General features: G+C 37.1%; 2 protein-coding genes and 1 long non-coding RNA gene across 3 annotated transcripts; 2 read left to right on the top strand and 1 right to left on the bottom strand.

The window, feature by feature from the left end:
* Window positions 1-319: 319 nt before the first annotated feature.
* Window positions 320-3,623, top strand: LOC111900051 (WD-40 repeat-containing protein MSI4). The gene is made up of 15 exons (XM_023895924.2): window positions 320-526; window positions 897-960; window positions 1,117-1,203; window positions 1,280-1,342; window positions 1,437-1,502; window positions 1,603-1,677; window positions 1,816-1,891; window positions 2,019-2,187; window positions 2,277-2,358; window positions 2,449-2,522; window positions 2,691-2,802; window positions 2,908-2,982; window positions 3,067-3,125; window positions 3,211-3,310; window positions 3,410-3,623. Exons 1-15 carry the CDS (start codon window positions 390-392, stop codon window positions 3,536-3,538), a joined length of 1,368 nt encoding a protein of 455 aa, XP_023751692.1. The 5' UTR covers window positions 320-389; the 3' UTR covers window positions 3,539-3,623.
* A 36-nt stretch (window positions 3,624-3,659) lies between these two features.
* Window positions 3,660-5,346, bottom strand: LOC111900050 (cytochrome P450 Tp4149). The gene is made up of 2 exons (XM_023895923.3): window positions 4,457-5,346; window positions 3,660-4,389 (listed from the first exon to the last, which is right to left on the bottom strand). Exons 1-2 carry the CDS (start codon window positions 5,342-5,344, stop codon window positions 3,772-3,774), a joined length of 1,506 nt encoding a protein of 501 aa, XP_023751691.1. The 5' UTR covers window positions 5,345-5,346; the 3' UTR covers window positions 3,660-3,771.
* An 8,786-nt stretch (window positions 5,347-14,132) lies between these two features.
* Window positions 14,133-15,521, top strand: LOC128133237 (uncharacterized). Its single transcript, XR_008231643.1, has 3 exons — window positions 14,133-14,242; window positions 15,011-15,078; window positions 15,371-15,521. It is a non-coding gene; the product is annotated as an uncharacterized LOC128133237 (long non-coding RNA).
* The last annotated feature ends 308 nt before the right edge of the window (window positions 15,522-15,829 follow it).

Below are 15,829 nucleotides of genomic sequence, written 5' to 3'. Positions count from 1 at the left end.
ATCATACATACTCAATCCCGGCCTGATCCCAGTCCCTCCACAATCAAATGCCCTAGGGGTTCCGAACTCTATCTCCATCATACATACACCACTCTACTAATTAAACTCTATATTTATAATATCATGTTATATACCAATTAATACAAGGGAACAAAATTTAGTAATCGACTATTTTTGGGACCAAAATCGAGAAATGCTGAACTCAAGGACCAAAATGATAGTTTACGCAACATCTACAACAAAATCATATGTGTTGAATTGATGAAGGACTAAATTTATAATTTCCTCGACCGGGCAAAAAGCACCACTAGAGAAGTGTAGCTGCAGCTTGCAGTTGCAGAAATTAGACATCCCCAAGAGGCGGGAAAACAAAAAAAGCCAGAACAGAGATGAAGGAGAGTGCCGGCAAAGTCGGAGGAGGGCTGCCGTCGGTCGACGCACGCTACACACAGTGGAAGTATCTCGTCCCCATTCTCTACGACTGGCTCGCCAACCACAACCTTCTTTGGCCGTCTCTTTCTTGCCGGTATGTACTCTCACTATCTAGGGTTCGACTACTCATTGTTTTTATGATTTACCTTCTACGCTACTCGATCGTATCCTATTTCATACCTAGAAGCTACATTCTTCAAAATAAAGCTGAGGAATGCTAATTTTCATGTTTGTTTATGATATGGGAAAGGGGGAGTTAGCTACTTAGCTAACATATATTTTTATTTTTTTCACATTTATTATATAAGTTTATACTCCATGCTAACTCATACCTAGAATGGAAGGATCAACCGGTAACCACCAAGCTAGTGAATGTATAACTCTTAGGTCATCGACTCATCGGCTCATTACAATTTATTGATGTGAGTATGCTTGGTGCATTGTTAATTTTGCCTTCTTAATAGATGGGGGCCACAGATAGAGCAAGCTACATACAAGAATCGCCAACGACTGTACCTCTCAGAACAGGTAAATGATCTTCTTCACCTCAAATTGAATGAAATGCCTTTTATCTTCTCATGTCTGAATTTCTTATCAAAGATTGTGTGCTTTCTTGCCATTTTTTGGATGCAAAATGTGAATATTTCCTAGTTGTCTTTTTTAACTCTAACCTTCTTCTTACAGACAGATGGTAGTGTTCCAAACACACTTGTGATAGCAAATTGTGAAATTGTCAAACCTAGAGTAGCAGCAGCAGAACACATATCACAGGTGAGTCCAATACAAATTTCAAACTTGTTGCCTCTGATTCCACTTGATTACTCTTTTATGACTTTTATTTCTGCAGTTCCATGAAGAAGCACGATCACCCTATGTTAAGAAGTTCAAAACCATCATACATCCCGGAGAGGTATTTCTTTGTTCAAACATGCTACTCATTCATGTATATCTCTTAAAGATGTAAGTGTTATGTTTCTTTGACATTTGTTATTTCTGTGCATCAGGTCAATCGCATCAGGGAGCTTCCTCAGAACATGAATATAGTAGCCACACACACAGACAGTCCTGATGTATGCACTCAACTTACACACTCCATTCTTTCCATATTTAGCTTGTTTTTCCTATTTCTCTTAAATTATTTTTTCCCTTTGCTTTCTTTTTATAACCCAGGTTCTTATCTGGGATGTTGAAGCTCAGCCTAATCGCCATGCTGTTTTGGGAGCTACAGAGTCTCGTCCTGATTTGGTGGGTCCCTTTGATAAGAGCCATAGATATCTACACAGATTTTCTTCCTTTCTATCTTGTTTTTGCCTCATTTTGTCCTTTTTATATGCTTCTTTATCAATTTGAATTTGATGCTGATTTATATTATTCACCTTGCAGATTTTGACAGGTCATCAAGAAAATGCAGAATTTGCTCTTGACATGTGCCGAAGTGCACCCTTTGTACTTTCTGGAGGTGATATTTTAATAGTTTTTGATACTGGTTGATGTAAAAGAAGTCAAGAATGAGAGATTTTTAATGAATTATGAATCAACAAAATATGTAAATCCAGTTTTGTACTCTTTGTTTGTTGTGTTGACAGGTAAGGATAAGTCAGTTGTGTTGTGGAGTATTCATGATCATATTTCTACTTTGGCAACAAAGACTGGTGGGACCAATGATAAACCTAGTGAAAGCCCTGTTATTCAAGCAAGAGGTGTGTTTCAAGGGCATGAGGACACTGTTGAAGATGTACAATTCTGCCCCTCTAGGTATATGAAACAACATTCCTTTTATTCAATTGCAATGATAGATTTAATTAGCTAACTGGAAGTTTTTTCTTTTTTAAACTTTGATGAAGTGAACAAGAGTTCTGTAGTGTTGGTGATGATTCTTGTCTTATACTATGGGATGCAAGAACAGGTTCTTCTCCAGTTGTAAAGGTAACTTTTACTTGTTATTGAAACATTGTACTTTTATTGATTAAGACAATATACTTCAATTTCATCTTTTTTTATATGATTATTTTTCAGGTTGAGAAAGCACACAATGCTGATCTTCATTGTGTTGATTGGAACCCCATTGATGAAAACCTTATACTCACTGGGTAATTACCAAATATTATATGCAAACTTCTCAAATAAAACCATCTTTTAGTTTTACAATTGGGCCTCAAGATTTCAAAAAATTTGTACTTTCAGTCTCTTTTTCTATTTTTCTTCATTAACCCATGGAAGTAGATTTATAAGCTAAATAATAAATGATTCCTTTTCAGGTCTGCTGATAACACTATTCGGTTGTTTGATCGAAGAAATCTGACTAATAATGGGGTTGGATCACCCATCCACATATTCCAAAATCACACTGCTGCTGTTCTTTGTGTACAGGTAGGTATAAATTATAAATTATAATAACTCAACATTTACATGTATTTTTATGTTTCCTTTATCCGAATAATTAATTATTTATTTTTATTTTTTTACAAATGTCAGTGGTCCCCGGACAAATCATCCGTGTTTGGCAGTTCAGCAGAAGATGGAGTGTTGAACATCTGGGATCATAATAAGGTGCAAACCAATCTTTTTTTACTTTTGACAAATCTGCCCTCATTAGAAGCATAGCCTAATTAATCATGTTTGTTCTTGAGCCAGATTGGCGAACGTTCTGGTGAAGCCTCAAAAGGTTTATTATTCCGCCATTCTGGGCACAGGTACAGTTCTCCGATATTTTTTAAAGTATCATTTATCCATCAAGACAATAAATACTCAATGGCATTTGTGTAAATAATATTCTAGGGACAAAGTAGTTGATTTTCACTGGAACGCTCATGATCCATGGACAATCGTTAGCGTATCTGATGATGATGAAACTACTGGTGGCGGTGGAACCCTACAGGTTTCCCTTTTTTTTGCATAATCAATCAATCGACTCCGTCTTTTACTTACACTACTAATTAATAATTAATAATTATGCTCGAATCGACAATCTGTGCAGATATGGCGGATGATTGATTTAATCTATCGTCCTCAGCAGGAGGTGATCACGGAGTTGGATAAATTCCGATCTCACATTCTCACTTGCTCTTCACAGTCACACCAGGATTTGACTAATCAGAACTCATAAGATCAAATATGTGTATGAATCAATTATTATGAACCATTCACCCTTGGATTATTTATATATTCAGGCATAAAGACTCTTTTTAACTCTTGTTGGTGTTTATGGTAAAAAAAAAAAAAAAAAGTGCATTTTTTTTTATCATATAGTATTTCATTATTTGCTTGCATCAAGTTGCAATGGACAAACTACACAGTGAAAAGCATGTAGATAGATAGATAATTAGATATCTTTGTGATTTAATAGGTAGCACGAGGAGTTGCCATAACCTTCGGAGAGGATTTCATATGGAGGACTATACCAAATTCCTCACTCATATCCAAATCCTCTCTTTTCGCTCCATTTGGCAACGTCAAATCAAACTTGTATACCAGATTTGCTAACGCAAGCTCCATGATAACCACACCAAATTGAATACCAGAACATTTCCTCCTCCCACCACCAAATGGAAGCCACTCAAAGTTAACACCATTGTAATCAATCAAACTCTTGAAAAACCTCTCTGGCATAAAATCCTCTGATTCTTGTTTCCATATATCAGGGTCTCTTCCTATTGCCCAAGCATTGATGATCACTTGTGTCCCTTTTGGAATGTCATACCCTTTGAGTTTCACATCTTGTGTTGATATTCGTGGAACCAGAAGTGGAACTGGAGGGTGTAACCTCAAGGATTCTTTTATAACAGCTTTAAGATACTCCATCTTCTCCAAATCCTCCTCTACAATCATGGATCTTCCTTTTGCTATTTCTGTCGCTTCTTTCTGCAACTTTTTCATCACTCTTGGGTGTTTTATAAGCTCAGCGATTGTCCACTGTAAACTTGTGTATGTTGTATCAGTCCCTGCAAGAAACATATTCTACAACACACAAAGATACCTTCAATTTTATTATTAAAAAAAAATTACAAGTAATTAATCAACATACCAATATAACAGCTTTAAGGGTATCTCTATGGAAATTAAAATCGATTGTGTTATCTCTTTGAACATCAAGTAAGATGTCAACTAAGTCCTGAACTTCATTTGCAGACTTCTTATTATTTAAATGCTCCTCAATGATATCTTCAATAAACTCATCAAATTCTTGAGCAACTTTTTTAGCCTTTCCCTCTAAACCACTAACTCGGTCTACCCATTTCAACCATGGAATATAACTCCCAACACTAAAAACAGTAAACATATGTAGTAATCGACACAATATGTCTGTGAGCTTTGATCCATCATACGCCCTTCCAACAGCCACCCTACAAATTATGTTATTCGTAAGTGAAATAAGCAATGAACCAATATCGACCAAAGAACCATGACTATCTTCTAGCATACTAATCATACGACTTATTTCTTTTTCTCTCACTTGTTGGAATGATCTAACTCGTGTGCTACTCAAAAGATGGACTACTACAGTGCTTTTCAACTGCCTCCAGTATTCCCCATAGGGAGCAAAGGCTACGTCTTTACATCCATACAACAGTATGTTGGGTATAGTTAAACTGGGTCGACTTGAAAATGATAGATCATGGGTTTTCAAGATCTCTCGAGCTACTTCAGCAGAAGAAGCTACAAGCATGGGTGTGCTGCCAAAGTGAAGGAGCATGATTGGACCATGTTTTTGGGCCAAGAGTTGAAGAGATTGGTTTGGGCTTGATCCTAATTGGTGGAAGTTGCCAATGATTGGAAGTTTTCGTGGAGATGGTGGGAAGTTTTTTTTGTTATTTGAATGAAATGAAATCCATTTGATACGAAGTAAATTTATCAAAATGATGAGTAAAACCAAAGAAATGAGAGAAATCTGTAAGGATGAAAAACTGGCCATGATGGGAGTTACAAAGTTTCAAGAATTTGTGAAAAGACACTAGATTTATACATTTTTAAAACACTCCAAATCTAGAAAGCCGGATCTCAATAATGGCCATCTTTACTTATTCTAATTTAAAATCTTGTTATTTATTAACCTATAAGCTAAAGAGATGTGAAAGGTGGTTATTTAAATACCATGTTAATTGTTGAAGTAAATATATAGATTGAAACAACTAAGAATGGTACCTTTGGGTTTTTGGAACTAGCAGCTACCAATGTTTTCGGTTTTTTAATCTATAGAATCGTTTATGGGAATGAGAATAAAAAAGTTACAATTATAATACACTAATACTAATACATAATTTTTTGGAAGAAAATTAATCAAAATATTTGTAAAGTGTTGATAATGTTTTACATTTGTGGGGAAAAAATCAAAATATTGTTGCCCCGAAACAGTGTTCATGCTTCATTCCATTTGCATATGTGAAAAAAAAATTCAAAATATCAGAAAAACTTTAGCGATGACTTTTTGAACATTTATTTAAAATCTTTACTTGTCGAATCATTTCCATTGTGTCTATTGTCTACTCTACTTTCTAATATCTATTAATATTTTTAACATATCTAGCAATAGCACTGAGAATTCGATTAAGTTTTTTGTGATTTTTATTGTGGCTACAAAATTATGTAATAAGGTTATTAACAACTTCTCGTATTTTCCCAAAGATATAATTTGTTTGAGCTTTTTTATTATTATTTTACTATTAACTATTAATTCTTATTCTAATCCAATATTTAATGAAATCAAATTTATTACCAATATAAATAGAGTTATTAAATGTACTCCCTCAAATTGTTGAATATACCTCCAATTTATTATTTTCACATCAAATTTCAAATCAAGCACCCTAATTACTATATTTTTCTAATTTCTAATTATTGTTATTTTGGAAATTTTTATTTAATACGATCAAACACATGGTCTAATAATATGGTGAGATCTCTTACCTTTAGAAGGTTGAGAATTCAAATCTCGTCAACAACATTCATTGAACTAAGAATTATTGAAAAATAAATTATAATGTGTTTTCGCTCCAAAAAAATTATCTAATATTATTATTGTTAGAGGAAAAATTAATCCTTATTTATCATTTTCCAAAATTTAATAAAAATTTAAAAATTTGACCAAAATTGTCTTTTTTATTATTATTATTATTATTTTTTTGCATATGACATGCTATATGTGGCATGGGAGAATCATTTAAGACGGAAAATCGAAAACATTTCCATTTCTGTAAGAGAACTTCGCATATGGCATATATGAAATTCTCTAATACCTATCCGTGAAAAAAAATGAGTTTTCTTAAATGTTCTATGGAAAATAGGGATCACATGCCATATGTGATTTCTCATGTGGTATATGAAAAACTTGAATGTACTTATAAATTGTACTACAAAATTAAACACTTGAACCGCATAATATGAAATTCCACTTGCGAAAATCTAGCATCCATACAGTTAATTTAATGGTCGTTTTATAAGATATACTTTTGATACAACTATCTCTATTTGATTAAAAAAACAATACAGCTTTCTAGAGAGTATATGTGCTGATCGTGTCAGTGATTCATGGTAGTTAGAACATGACAATTGTATTTGTGTTATACATTTTGTTATATATATATATATATATATATATATATATATATATATATATATATATATATATATATATATATATATATATGATGTATAAATTCATCAGATATAAATTTATGTGATTTATTGAATTTGGTTGGAGTAAAGATAGGCTTGGAAGACAACTCTTGTCACACTCCCGAACCAAACGGCGGAAACGTCCGGGGACTTGTGCGTGACTTCATCTTGAAATATCATTACAGTGAATATAAATGAAACATAATATCATCATCATCACACATGTAATATAACAACATTCATTGTTTACATCGAGTATTGTATTTGAATATTACATGTCAAAATAGTAAGAGTATGATGAAACAAAATATAACACAATATCCATTAGTTTGTTTCGTTCATCCTGCTTCAACGGTTTCCTGAGAATACAAGTTATTTTGAAAACGGTCAACATAAAAATGTTGGTGAGTTCATAAGCATGCTTGTGAAAATGATTTGTATAACTTTGAGAGTAAATTACACGAATGGTCCCTATGGTTTGGGGTAATTTGCACGTTTGGTCCCTAACATAATTTTTTAACTCGGAAGGTCCCTACTGTTTGTTATTGTTACACGCTTGGTCCCTATTGTTTGTTTTTGTTACGTATTTGGTCCCTATCTTACGTAAAAAGGCAATTATTTAAATAAGGAAAAATGGTAAGGTATGTAAGGTAAGGTGAGAGGTGGGGTTGGGTGTGTATTTATTTAATTAATTAAAAAATCAAGGGAAAAATAGACTTTTTATGTAAGACAGGGACCAAGCGTGTAACAAAAAAAATAGTAGGAACCTTCCGAGTTAGAAAAATAATTTAGGGACCAAACACGTAAGTTAACCTAAAGCATAGGGACCATTCGTGTAATTTACCCTGACTTTGAAGCCACCAGAAAATCCGATATTTTCTGCAAACTGTTTAGTGTGTTTTGTGTCAGATCTTGTATTAATGCATGCATGTTATTGTTTATTTGACTAAAATGGTAAAGTGAATGTAGAGAGAATGTAAAGAGCATGTAAAGAGAATGTTCCCAGACAACCCGGTGTTGTCTGTAAAAGAGAAAGTTGCCATACCAACCCCCGAGGTTGAGTACCAGTACGAGAATGTTTCCGAGTAATCCAAGAGAAAAGAGAATGGTCTTTCGTAAACTTCATAACGTTAATTCCTCTAAGTGAGTCGTCATAACCATACTAAATAATGACAATTTCGTCTGTCTTGGCGTTGTTGGATGCCGATTTTGATTTTTGATTATAAGGTTTTCGTCACCCTAGACTGAGTTAGTTTAACTGTAGCGAACAGCTCGGGTGTAGGGTGTCATCCCTGTATAGATCTATATACAAATCCTCGTTCTCCCTCCAAGAGACTCTGGTTATAACTACACGCTACGATCGTACACTTAATAGGTGCCAACCGACAAAACTCACTAGATCCTTAATCGAATTTACGCGAAGAAAGGTATAATCTCATTCCAGGCCCAATGAACCATGTAAGTGAACCACTAAGGCATCGCTAAACATGTAAATCATTTAAAGGCCCAAATTAGAATGAAATTATATAACATTGGCCCGAAATATATATATGAAAGTACAACTAAGGCCCATTTCACATGTAATGTATTTACATGCCCAAATAGCACACAATAGTATCCAAGGTCCTTCGCACATGTTAATGAGTCAATGAGGCCCAATAAACATGTAAATAGTATACAGGACCTATCACACATAAAAATGGGTCACTAAGGCCCAATAACCTAGAAAATGATCAACTTAATCCGTTTGTTAGTTTATCGTTGGTTTTGGTTCAAGTATTCAATAAAATAACATAAAAGCCCACTTTTTGTAAAAATGGTGTTCTTGGCCCAATAAGCCAAAAATTTACAATTAAGGCCCAATTTTTGTAAGAATAACACTTTAGTCTCCATTTTGTTCAAAACTTATGTTGATGTCTAGTTTGTGGTAAAAATAACATTTTAAACATATTTTTGTCAAAAGTATCATTTTTGACTTGATTTTTGTGAAAACACACATTTTTCTGGTTTTGGGCTTTTCTGACCTAGTTGTTGGAAAATTCGTAGAAAATTCATCATAAGTCGAAATTTGGATCCGTAAATTCAGGAAGTTTGGAAATTTTTTCTACTTTGTTCACAATTTTTCTCATAATTTTTGATAGATTCTAACAAGTGTGAAATTTCTCACCTTCACAGGCTGCTCCGAAATTATTTCAAATGTGATAGGCGGTTTTGTAAAATTCGCCAAAAATTGTAGAAAAATCGGATGAAAACGTGAGAGTAGTCATTTTAAAGGCATAAATCTGAAATTTATCCATGTAAAACAGTTTTGAAAACTATTTCCATTAAGAGGGTCAAAACAGTTCGAGATTGAGCTAAAACTTTCCTGCCAAAAGCTGATTTTGAGTATAAGTTATAGATCCTTGAGCACAATACTCATTTTTGCTATTTTAAGTGTAAAATTCCCAGATCTACAAGTTATATGTAATATATGTGATAAAACATACTTTCATCAAGGTTCTTATGAAGATTCAAGTGATAAACTTCAAGTTTTTAACATTTTTTAGATTAATGAAGTAATCAACACATAATCACCAAATAATTCATGGAAAACACACATAGTCATGCATATACACATAGATCTACACAAATCAACTTGTATTCTCCCCCAAAAACAAGTAAAAACCAAAAACAAGGACGTATGAACTCACCTTTGCTTGTTGCTCACGGTTTTGAAGGAAGAAATAAAGAAAATTTGGTCCTAGCAAGCCTTCTTGGGTGGATCTCGATCTTAGGGGTTTCTAGGATGATGATCATGAGTTTATATGAGTTAAGAAGAGAATTTTGATAAAACAAAGAATCTAGATCATGGATCTAAGTATCAACTTACCTAGGATGATGATTTTTGTGGAAGGATTCCCTTGAAATGCTCCAAGATCTCGAAATTTTGATGAAGAAGAGGAGAAGTTGTTGTGAGTTCTTGAGAAAAAAACTTAAGTGAATTGTGTGTGTGTGTTCTTCCTTTGGGCTGAGAGATAAGAAGAAGAGAGGGAGGGGAGAGAAGTGAGATGACATTGCATGGATGTCCACCATGCAATCAGAAGGTGGCATCCTCACAAATTTCACATAATTTCCCATTTTGTTTTTATTTCCTTCACCATTCTTATCTCTTCCTTTTTTTTATTAAACATGGGCCGATTTAGGCTAAGGAGAGAGGGGAGGAATCATCTTGGGCCCATGCTCGAATTTATGAGGCTCAAATAACATTTTTCGGCCCAATGGGCTTCTAGGGATTTTCACGGCCCAAATTAGCATAAAGGAATGGATTTGAGTCCATTAAAGCTAATTGAATTTGTTATGGCCCAATAAGGCCCAAAAGGTTAAATATTTATGAAAGTGGGTCCAATTAGAGCCCAATTAGGGGTTCTAGGTCCAAAATAGTCAAATTGGAAGCTTATTGGTCCATTAGGCCCAATAAGAAAATCCTAGTCCAAAATGGACTAGAACCGAGATTTTTAGGGTTTCCAAACTTTTGTTGACTATTTGAATGTTTGTATAGAGTATTTGCTGGAATTTTGTTGTCATTGAATAAACACCATACATGTTTTCAAGTCTTAACTACAATGTCATTCTTTGTTAAGTGTTTACAACGTATCAGAATTCCTAGTTGTGACAACTTTAATATCAGTGTGTCTTTCCAACATCCTGTAATGAAGTATGCTATAGACATAATCAATAAAAATGATGTGAAATATTTGAAAAGGCTATTCAACAAGTTCTGAATGTTATACATTTGTATTTTTTTTTTAGAATTGCATAAATTTTATTAAAACTCTCTAGCAAGGAGCTTTGAGGATTTAGCTGGATCGATCTTTGGGTATCCTCCACCATACCCACGTTATCCTCCACAGCCGCCCTCGCAGTGAACTTTGGTGAGATCCTCATTTGATTTTGATTTATATTTTTATGGTTGGGTGATGAAGACTTTTTATTTTTATTTTTCTTTTGATTTTTATGTCTTTTATTTGGGATGAATGTACTGCTATTGAACTCATTATTACTATTATTCTCTCTTGGGCTGGTTCTACGAAATATGTGATGAATTAGTAGCATCTTTATATCTTGAATGCAACTCATCAAGATGGAAAATTATAGGAGTTTCGTACATCGAGTCATAATATCTATTTAATATTGATTTTGTGGGTTGCTCAGCCGGTTTGGGAATATTTATATTTATTTAAAAAAAATTGTTATGTGAAATACCTAAGTGTTTGAAAAATGAAGGTTTTTGGCTTGAGCCTACGATCTTTCAATTGAGGACCCAACCGAACAATATGTGCCATCATGCTCTAAGTACTTGGTCTTACTTACTCCTACGCCTTTAGGGTTGGGAGGGGAATATTACTGTTTTCACACAACCAAAAAGCATCAGAAGACATTGAAGAACTTCCAAGTATATATATTTAAGCTCAAGTCAAATTGTAACATCCCAAAATTACGAGCCAAAAATTTCATTTTTAAAACATATTCTTAGCAAACCTTAAAAATAAAATGTTCACTGATCATATCATTTCATAAAGGTTATCGCATGTCTTGAAAAACATTTCATAAAAACATAATAAAGTCAGAGTACAAATTCCCAGGAGGATCTCATAATGCGGAATACAAGGCGTGTGTGTGATGGGCCGCTACCGCGCCAGCTCCTTCCCCTTCGAAGAAGAGGTACCTGAAACCAAAACTGAAAACTCTAAGCACGAAGCTTAGTGAGTTCCCCCAACATACCACATACCATACAATCACATATCATACATACTGTCGGGCCATTCTGGGGTGCCCGACCTACCCGATACGGCCATTCTGGGGTGCCGACCTGCCCGTGTCAAGCCGTTCTGGGGTGCTGACTACCCATGTCAAGCCATTCTGGGGTGCTGACTACCCATCGGTCCTAACAACCGATCCTCAGGGACTATTTCACCCCTACTGCTACTATCACATATATCATAACCTAACATATTATCAGACATATATGGGGTGTCCAATCTACCCTTTCGGTCCTAACGACCGAACTTGGGGACTATTCCCCTCCTACTACCGCTATCACATATAACATAACATGCCAGCATATAAACATATCAGGTAGTAGCAAACCTAAATGATATCATAAAGACAATCATCTAACATACAACTCCTACTGGTGGGCCGACATTGTGGGCGTAGACTCACCGCTACTGGAATGTAACTCACCTCGAAAGTAACTGCTGAAGTCTGCTTGCTAAGCGCGTGACTGCTGAATCAGAAATCCTCCGGCTATAAATCATAAACATAGGTTAGCCTCTCATTCACACCCTTAGGTCAGATGACTAACCCTCCCTTCGACTAAGGTCAACTCCTTAGTCAAGGTCAACTTCCAGTTGATTGGACTCGTCGAGTCGTGGCACCGACTCGCCGAGTCCTTCTCCACTAACCCGGTTCCACTCTAGAAGTCCCTTCTTCCCACTCACTGAATCGTCCTTAACTCACTACTTGGGACGATAGGACCGACTCACGATCCGACTCGCCGAGTCCACGAACAACTCGCCGAGTCCATGAACAACTCGCCAAGTCCATGCGAGCAGACTCCCCACTCGCATCCAGATCCTTATCCGAACATCCTTTATGAGGATCTAGGGTTTCTGGGACTAACGGAACACGTTAGATTGCTAATCCTACGTGCAAACACGAAGGGTTGGACTTCTGACACTTAAACCCTTTGTACTCAATAACAGTTCATGCAACTCGCCGAGTTTGAAGAACAAATCGTCAAGTACCAGGCAATCTTCATAGGACTCGCCGAGTTGTTCATCCAACTCGCCAAGTCTAAGGCCATCTTCATGGAACACGCCGAGTTCCACTTTGGGACTCGCCGAGTCCCTAGATCCATTTCCCATATGAGCCAAATCTGAGACATGCAACTCTTCAAAACCACAGATCTATGTTCCTAGGGCATGCCTAACACATAAAGTTGCAAACTTTACGTGCATGCATGGCCCTATAAGCTCAAAAATGCAATTCCAAGCTCTTAAAGAGGTCATACACTCCATGGGGTCCTCAATCACTTCAACCACAACAACTTTATGCTTCTAACACGTCCATAAAGTCTAGATCTGAAGTCCTTTCGGATTATTAAGCACAAACACATGGGCTTTGGTGTTTTTAGGGCTTGAAAACCACCAAATTGGGACAAAATGGGATCTGATGAACTAAAGATCAAGGTAGAGACTTTACGACCTGAATGCAAACTTCTCCCAAAGTAGATTTCAGATCTACTCCCTCTCTTGCACTCTTCAAACTCTTCTTTTCTTCTTCTAAGCTCCAATTCCCTTCACCAAGCAAGAACTCACTCACAAGCACAATGAGGGGGACTAGGGACTCTCACTACAGCTCTCTGGAAGTGTTAAGGACAAGGGGCCGAGTTAATGTGCTTAAATAGGGTGACAATGCTCGGGTTAGGGTTTTTGCCCAAACAGGGCCTACTTGCCGAGTCGGGAGACCGATTCGCCGAGTCCACGGCTCGGACCCCGTATCCCATCCCGCTCCTACTCGGCGAGTTGGTCCTTCAACTCGCCGAGTCCAAGGCAAAAATGCAAGAATTGAGAATTTAAAATTACAAGAAGTACATACCGGGAACCAGGTGCTACAAATCTCCCCCACTTATTTCAGACTTCGTCCTCAAAGTCTACTACTCGATCCTGAAATAGCTCGGGGTAGTGCTCCATCATCTCTTCCACCGGTTCCCAAGTCCACTCTGATCCTTTCTGATGCTGCCATTGCACCTTTACTGTAACAGCTCGGATCTCCAGGTATTTTATTGCTTTAATATTTTGAGTTTTGAGAAGGGACTCGGCGAGTTGGAGCTCAGACTCGCCGAGTAGGGTCGCGATTCTGGACGCGGGATTCGTTCGGACTCGGCGAGTCCAGGATATGGACTCGGCGAGTCCACGCTGTTTAATGAAACCCTAATTTCTCGGGTTTGGGACCTATTTAAATGGCCTTATGGCCGTCATTTGCATCCATCAGTCCATAGAGAGAAACCCTAAAAGTGTTTTAGCGATTTGAGAGTGAAAGGAGACATTTCTTGACATTTGTGTGTTGTTTAGCAAAGAAGAAGGAGACTCTAGGCAAGAGGAGGCAAAGGGGACTGCTATTTGGTGGATTTGAAGCTTGTCCCTTCAATCTAAAGGTATAATTTCGACCCATCTCCTGTTTTGTGAAGTATAATCGATTTTAGGGTTTCTTGTGGTGTTGTTGAGTTGATTTGATGGCCAAATAGTCCCATGCTAGTGATGAGACTTCGGATCTGGATCCATAGAGGTCCAGAGAGCCTCATTCTTCGAGCTTTATAGAGAGCAATGGAGGTCATGACCTTGTGTAGTGAGATTTGTTGAAGATTCTTCATAATTAGTCATATAGAGGTTGTTCATGCATCAAGACTGGGACTTTACGTGATGAATCAGTCTAGGAGGGCCAGATCTATGAATTGTTGGAGTAGATCTGACCTTAGAAGCAAGTTTGAGTGATTGCATGGAATGGACTCGCCGAGTCCGATGAGCAGACTCGGCGAGTAGCTTGAAGATTGCCTTGGACCGGCCAGTGAGTGGTCCAGTCGAGTCAGGAGTTGACCCAGTGAGTCAGGGCGAGTTGGAGAGGATTGTCATGTGGTCTGAGTCGAGCTGGGACTCGCCGAGTCGTTCTTGAGACTCGGCGAGTTGAGTCGGGGTGGCCCCGCGATTCTTCCAGGTGGAACTCGTCGAGTCAGGGGGAGTACTCGACGTGTAGAAAGGGAATCCTAGAGAGTGGTGAGAACGTCTAGACTCGCCGAGTTGCCGTGTGCACTCGCCGAGTCCGGTCAAAGTTGACCGTTGACCGTTGACCATTGACTTGTGTTGACTTCTTAGGGATAGTCAACCTTAGAGATAAAAGTGTTAATTAGAGTCTTGTGATGTCATAGGAGGATTAGAGCTCGGAGGATCGAGCACGAGGGATTTCCAGGGATCGTGAGATACCGAGACGCGCGAGGTGAGTCTTCTCACTATACTTTACCTTGAGTCGGTAATCAGAGTTATGTGTTAGTGTATGTATGTTATGTGCATGTTATGTGTTGTACTGCATTATTTCTATGTGATTTATGCTGTGCATGTTTATAGAGTTGGAACCGGAAGGTTCACAGAGTTAGAACCTGAGGGTTCACAGAGTTGGGTGTACGGACCCATAGAGTTATGGCCTCGAGTGGCTAATATGTGTTTTATGTGTGGTATTTTGGGGAAACTCACTAAGCTTCGTGCTTACAGTGTTAGTGTTGTTGTTTCAGGTACTAGCGATGACCGTGGGAAGGCGCCGGCTTGATCTGTACACACGCAGGGGACTTTGATATATTTACATTGATCTTGGGATTTTTGTGTAATGAGAATTGAGATTTAAAATCTGATGTTTTATGGAAAATGAATGAGAAATGTTTCTATAAATTGTGAAAAATAAATTTTTAAAATTTTCGGTGTTACAAGTTGGTATCAGAGCCTTGGTTTGAGGGATTCGAGTACACCTTCGGGCGTATTTGAACTCAAACTGAGGATTTGAGATGTATTTTCAAAAAGAGTAAAAGATTTTCGAAAAAACGCAGAGCAAGAGATGTGTGTACGATCAGTCAGCGCCCGAACGGTGATTTCCCAAAATACCTTTATATATTATGTGATATTGATATTGATATGATGTATCCGCATGCTAGAGTAGGCTAGGTATTGCTATTAGGACTAGAGTGGCCTGATGTGTG

The sequence above is a fragment of the Lactuca sativa genome, chromosome 1 (genome assembly GCF_002870075.4).
Source record: "Lactuca sativa cultivar Salinas chromosome 1, Lsat_Salinas_v11, whole genome shotgun sequence".
Taxonomy (NCBI): domain Eukaryota; kingdom Viridiplantae; phylum Streptophyta; class Magnoliopsida; order Asterales; family Asteraceae; genus Lactuca; species Lactuca sativa.
This window is presented reverse-complemented; position numbering and strand designations above follow the sequence as displayed.